This window comes from Prosopis cineraria, unplaced genomic scaffold (assembly GCF_029017545.1).
Source record: "Prosopis cineraria cultivar Desert tree isolate PC_DT_omini unplaced genomic scaffold, ASM2901754v1 PC1106, whole genome shotgun sequence".
NCBI classification, from domain to species: domain Eukaryota; kingdom Viridiplantae; phylum Streptophyta; class Magnoliopsida; order Fabales; family Fabaceae; genus Prosopis; species Prosopis cineraria.
The window spans coordinates 1-6,501 of NW_026556431.1; the positions used below are offsets into that span (position 1 = coordinate 1).

A 6,501-nucleotide genomic window follows, 5' to 3' on the forward strand; every position below is an offset into this window, starting at 1 on the left:
TTTAAACTAATGGTAATTGAATCAATCAGACAACCACATTGACACAGTTAAGGAAATTAAATGTTTGAACTTTGTGAATTTGTTTTTTTTGAAAAATCATGTTAGCAGACTTACTCCTCATTTAAATTTCACAATGCTGCTAAAAAGAATATGTATGAATAAATAAGATACTACATGGTAACTTAAATAATATATTTTCTACTTAAAAGTAACACTTGCGAGCTTTTGAAGCTTTTTTTCATCATTTTTACATTGAGATGACCTAACGATTGTAAGAGAATATATAATAAGTATGATATTACATTTAATAAAAATAAAAGATTTTAATTTTAAAAAATAATTTTCATGTATATATCTCCTTTTCAATTCAATTACAATTGCCGTAAGAGTTTTTCACTGTCAAGTTAACCCATATTTCACACCCCAACATTAAATATCAATAAAAATTTAACTCCTAATTTTTTGTTTGTTAAAAAAAGTTGAGCATGCTCCGCGTGCCATCAAAGTCAAAGTATTGTATTGTGACTCCAAACCATCTAATTATATTCATTGACCAAAACAAAGAAGGGAAGTCTATCTCCCTAGAAACACAACTCTTACAACATCACGAGTTTTTTGGCCAATCTTACAAAGTCACAATCCACAGCTTAGATATTCATTACAAATTTATATATTAAAACTTTTATAACTTATTCCCTCTATTTTAAATTATAAAATATTTTTAAATAAAATTTCACATATTAATAAATCTTATTAAATATACTTAATAATGTTATTATTTTTAAAATAAAAATATAAAATTTTAAAAATATGTTTCATTTAATAATCTTAAATATATACTTAATTGATATTAAATAGAAAGAGAAAAAAAGATAATATTAAACTAAATTATTTAATAAATTTTAATTTTTTTAAGATGTTTTATATTTTAAGATAACACATCTCTTTTAAAATATCCCATAATTTGAGATGAAAGAAATACTATATAAAATTAGTTTAAAATATTTTTTAAAAAATTATTAAAGTATGACATGAACTCTAATCTATATTTCAATTATGTGATATATTGTGAATAATCGAGTTCTTTGAAGCATAAATAAGTAGAGTTTTTAGAAATGAACGAGGGCCAATAATTAAACTAAGTTCGCATGAGCCTATTTTCTTGGTACCCGTTCGTCAAACCCAGTGGTCCCCACTCCTCCATCACGCGTGCTCTCATCCAACGGTCACCATCACACCCGCGATACACGGAAGGGCATTTGCAGAGATGTACCCTTATCCCATCCAACGGTTCACATCGACCGGCTTTGACTCCTCTCTCTCTCTCTCTCTCTCTCTCCTCTCTGTGTCTGTCTTAATCTGGCAGCACGCATCCCTATAACCACCATGAAAAAAGTTATTTGCATCGGCATGAACTTCTCTCTCACTCTGTGTTGCTTTCCTTTCTCTCTCTAGAGCGTCTTCTTTCAGTAAAAAATCTTGTGGAATTTAAGTGTATCTGATCTTTCCTTAGCTTGGGTTTCTGCCTGATCTTCCTCACCATCAGAAAGTTTGTGTCTGTGACTCAGTTTATTTCCCAGTTGCTTATTAAAATTCGTTCCAATTTATGAATCATTGAAAGCAATTGTTGTTACTGTTGCATGCTGGGAATTTTCAAGCTATGAAGATCAAAGCTTGTTTCGAAGTTTTTTCCTGCATAATTTGTTTTTCAGAGGACTTAATCTTCTGTATGGGAAAGTCGCAGCATTTAGTGGTGACTAGGGTTTTTAATCTGAATTTGTTAACTGATATGGTGTCGGGTCAAATTTATAAGCAAAATGTTTGGACTTGCCTCTATACTGGGTGAGGATATTGTTTAACATTAAGGGGTTTGAATTTCACATCACGAGCGCTGTGTTCGAGATTGCGTTTAACTTGTTGGGGAGGGCTTTGTTTTTCTGACTTATAATGCCTGCTGATTCTATTCTGAGATGATCATTGTACTTCTTCTTCTTTTTTAAACTTCATTTTCTCGAAACTAATATTGGGTGTGAAGTACATTTCATTTATTTGTTCTCCGTAGTAGTGGTTTTTGTATTTTGATCAAGCCTTCTGTTTACTTCCAGGAGAAAGGCTTGGTTTTTATTCTGATATTCTGATTGGGTCAAAGATGCCGTGGACATCCTTATTTGTGGATTACAATAGGAACTGCGTTAGCTTGGTGGTATTCTTTCACGTGATTCAGTAATTTAATTAATTCAGGTCAGAAGTATGCCCCCCTTATTTGCTGCTGTAGTAATGTTCACCATTAGTTTTGCTTATCACTTGGTTTGTCTCCAATTATATATTCAAAAGGTAAACTTAACCAGAGTGGATTCTATGGCCTTGAATATTTAGAACTATTTTTTTATGCCTATTGTTTGAAATTTGGAATCACAAAACTTGTTCCCATTTGATGGAAACATTCTGTGGATCCTTTGGCCTGTTAGGACAAAATTTATGAAACAATGGAGGCTTGTTTCATACAGTCTGCCCATTACGTGGAGCCTTATGTCTTCTTCCTATGTTGCGTATTGTTTTCTCATCACCTCTGAATCCTTATATGGTTTCTTTCTTCTGTAGCAAAGTCTCATTAGATCTTCTTAGCGTTTTTTTCTTTATTAAAATTGTGGGGGAGGATTGAGAATGTTCGTTGCAATAACAACAAAGAGAATCCAAGCTGTGACAGAAGTTGGGCAGATTAAAATGAATGTTGGATTCGCTGCACACTACCAACTAACGCAAGTTTGCCAGGTGAATAATTCTTCCACTTCCTTTTATTGGGTTTCCGGGTGGGATGGATTTTTGCAAAGTTTGTGTAGCAGATGACATTTTTTATAACAGAATTTGTGTAAGACTGGAAAAGTATGTTGTGAGGAAGAGACTTCATATTTTGAAATCTTTGAAGGATAAGCGAGCTTGGATATCTCTCGTTGTTATAGTGGCTTTAGAAAGTAACATGTGGTGTTTGGACAAGGTTCTGAAATATATAACTTCATGTCGAGCTTAAGTTTTCTGGTTGTGTAAATTGAATTGCTGTTAGTTTGAAAACTAAAGTTCAATTCTCAAACCTGCCTAAGAAACTGCACTGGTTTTACTAGTTGTCTCTGCAACAATTTGACTACTTTTTTCTCCTTTTTATTGTTGTATATTGATGTCACATACCCTTTTCTTTTGCAGGCTGAGTATTTCCGTCAGTTGCTAAAACCTATTACGTAGTCTAGAATCAAGTGACGTTGGTTTAGGGAGTATTTTCCTTGTGTTGGCGTCATCTACTGGAAGGCTGCAGAAGAGATAATTAGTGTTGATTGGAGGAAGCAGCCATCTTTTGTTAAAATGCATTCAGCTTAGTGCCTACTTTCTTCCTTTCCTTCCGTTAGGAACTTCCGTCAGCTTTAAGAGAGAATAATTGCCAGTTGCAAAGGCCAAGACAGAATCACTTGCTGGGAGCTTACTGATCAGGAACTGAACTTTGCCATGCAGAATCACGAGTATATTTACCCTGAGAAGTTCGTTCTCCCTTTGGTGCATGAAGCAGTTGACACTTATTTGCATAGTCCTCTTGATGCAGTTTTACCTTCCGGTGCTAGGCAGATAACTCCCTTTGAAAGAGTTGAACTGCAACCCTCTGAGGTTTGCCCAAAGAATTTCATTATCTTTGATCAGACTGATAACCGGAGCAGAATTTTGTTCCATCCTGCAATGGCCAACAAATTTAGTGGCCCTGGCTTGAATGTTCATGCTACCTATAATCGAGACTCTGAGAAAAACGAAGTTAATCCTGTGGAAGGAGAGTTATCATCTCCTTTTGAAGAGGATTCTGAGGACATCAATGCATTGTTGAGCTTGGATGGAGAAGAGCTAGATGACCGTGATGAGGAAGAAGTCAGCACAGCAAGGACTAACGAAAATTATGAAAGTATTTGTGACACTTGCTCCAGTTATGGCTCAAAATCAAAGAAGAGATCATCATCATCTGTTCAAAAGTCGTCTAGGACCCATGGTCACTGCAGCAACCCTGAAATTAAGCACTGGGAAATGAAGAGAATGATCAGGGTACTGAGAGGGATTGTGCCTGGAGGCGGTGAGCAAATGGATTCTGTCACTGTTTTAGATGAAGCTGTGAGATACCTTAAGTCTCTCAAGGTGGAGGCTGAGAAACTTGGAGTTGCACCTTAAAAATCTTGGTTGGAAACTTCGACTGTATTCCTGTGGCAATAATCGAAATTTATCTGTCACCCTCTATGAATAGCACTCTTCCAGTCTCCTTCTTTCTTGTTCCCTGCTCATGGGAAGAAATCTTGGAAAGCAATAAATGACAGTTGGCATTTTACATATTCAGGTCATGTAAGACAAGAAAGTACATTCATGATTGTACTCTTAGTTGCTGTTTGGCATTGACTCTGTTGTTTTGCTACTGTTTTGTGTTGAGATTGAGGAATGACTGTAGTTCTTACCTCCTCTAAAATTATGGTATAATTGTTATTATCAACTTTGTTTCCCCATTTACTGTGTGAGATTAATCATTCAACGGGTCTCTTCTCATTTGCATCTGTCCTCTTTATGCCTGGTGGCCCTACCCTGTTACCCAGTTACCATGCATGGAATTTGAGTCTCACATCGTGAGTATGAGATATTAATGTGAGGTAGCTTTTGGAGAGAAGTTCTCTTAGAAGATTGATTTACTGCACAAGCATGTTCTGTTTGCGTGTAACATGTGCACTTGTGTATTTTTTTTTTTTTGGAAATTAAGAATGAGACATGCTCACATTAGTGTCTTATTGTGTTTTGAATTAGATTGTCTTCAATAAGTGGACTTCTATATAGAAATAAGAAAAATTATTAATGTTTGATTTCATATTGAAAATGATCAAAACTAAAGTTTTAAATTTTAATGGAAGTATTCTTTTAAAAAAAAACAAAAAAACAATTGATTTAGTGGTTTCTAACTTCAAATCAAACTTGCTTACGAAGAAACACTGCACTTGTTAAGATCTGTTTTTAAGAACCGATAAACTTTTGACACTTTGTTCAGTCTTTAAAGAGAGCCAGTATTTGCATGATGTTTAGTATGCTTAATTGTTTGTATTTAAGCCAATGAGGTCATAGCTTAGATTGGTCTCTGTCGAGTTGTTTAAAGGAGCTATCTCCATCTTCATAATAACACATGAACTTGACTAGAGGACTGCGAGTGAAATTATAGACATGACTTGTCTGCATATGAACATTTGACTTTGTTGTTATGTACCCAGAAGTTTAACATAACGAATCTGATATCCAATTTGAAAATTGATGATAGAAATAATTGGTTTCAGGCAAAGTGCAGATCATTGTCATGCATGCATTGTGCATCATGGTCCCCTCAATGTTGTAAATAGTCTAAGTGGAGCACCATCCGACACCTCTGCACTGAAATTGCCTTCACCTTTTTCTTTTTCTTTTTTGCCTTTTTGGAAGCTTGAATTCTTATTTTTAATGTTGCTATTTTTTTATGATCTAAATGTAAGTTAAAAATTTATAATGCTGTACTATATCATAACAATTAATATGCATTGAAATAATACCTCAATTTTGTTTATTGTAGTCTGAAGAAATTAATTTTTTTTATATGTATATAAAGGATAATTTTTCTTTTTTGTCAACTATACTATATCAGTATCACCTTGAAGTATCTAACTTGTAAATACCCTCCCTTTTCCATGTTAGGTCACCTTTGTTCACACAGTAGCACTGCTAACCATATTCAATTTTTTTCTCGGTTCATTTATAATCCACAAATCTAATCAAAAATGAAAATCAAATCAAACTTCATTTATAATTGATTTTGTCCTTTTTTTTTTTCGGGATCAAATTGAGTTGTTCAGTTTTATTCAATTTTAAATACCCCTATATCCAGATATCATGCTATTAACATCATGAACTTCTCCCTCATTTTGCTATCAATGCGCATGAACTTGACGTAAGATCCTCAGAATAGGCTGGCAAGCACCATATAGGGTTGAAACTGACTGTGCAAATAGTGATTATACAAATAAAAGCAATCATTCTCCTACCAATCCATACTTCATGGTTCCCACCGAAAAAAAAAAAAAATCGTTAAAGCCTTAATTTAAAATTTTTTATATTTTTTCATATATATCTCATAAAATATTTTACATAAATGTCTTGACGATAACAATTGAAATTTCAAAATATTTTTTTTAAAAAAAGATGAAAAATGAAGTAATGGTGTGCTCCAATTTAGATTTAAATTAAATTTTTCATTTGAATACACAAAAATTTATGAATTTAAATATAAACAATCCCTCATTTGAGTACACAAATTTAGGAACTTGAATTTGATTCAAATTAAAATCAAATAATAATTTATTTATAATTTTAAATTTTCTTTACAGTCTAATCATTTAAAATTTTAATAATTTTAAATATTTTATTCTCTTCATGTATTCATTATTAATATCTCCATTGACTCATATTTTTTTC

At 33.2% G+C, this 6,501-nt stretch overlaps 1 protein-coding gene across 1 annotated transcript; it reads left to right on the forward strand.

Moving 5' to 3' along the window:
* The first annotated feature begins 2,606 nt into the window (after nucleotides 1-2,606).
* On the forward strand, nucleotides 2,607-4,269 carry LOC129299277 (transcription factor bHLH144-like). Its single transcript, XM_054937744.1, has 2 exons — nucleotides 2,607-2,772; nucleotides 3,199-4,269. Exon 2 carries the CDS (start codon nucleotides 3,496-3,498, stop codon nucleotides 4,195-4,197), a length of 702 nt encoding a protein of 233 aa, XP_054793719.1. The 5' UTR covers nucleotides 2,607-2,772; nucleotides 3,199-3,495; the 3' UTR covers nucleotides 4,198-4,269.
* Nucleotides 4,270-6,501: the final 2,232 nt, after the last annotated feature.

Bases quoted from the DNA above. Each gene is read 5' to 3' on its own strand.
- LOC129299277 (XM_054937744.1), top strand. From the start codon at position 3,496: ATGCAGAATCACGAGTATATTTACCCTGAGAAGTTCGTTCTCCCTTTG.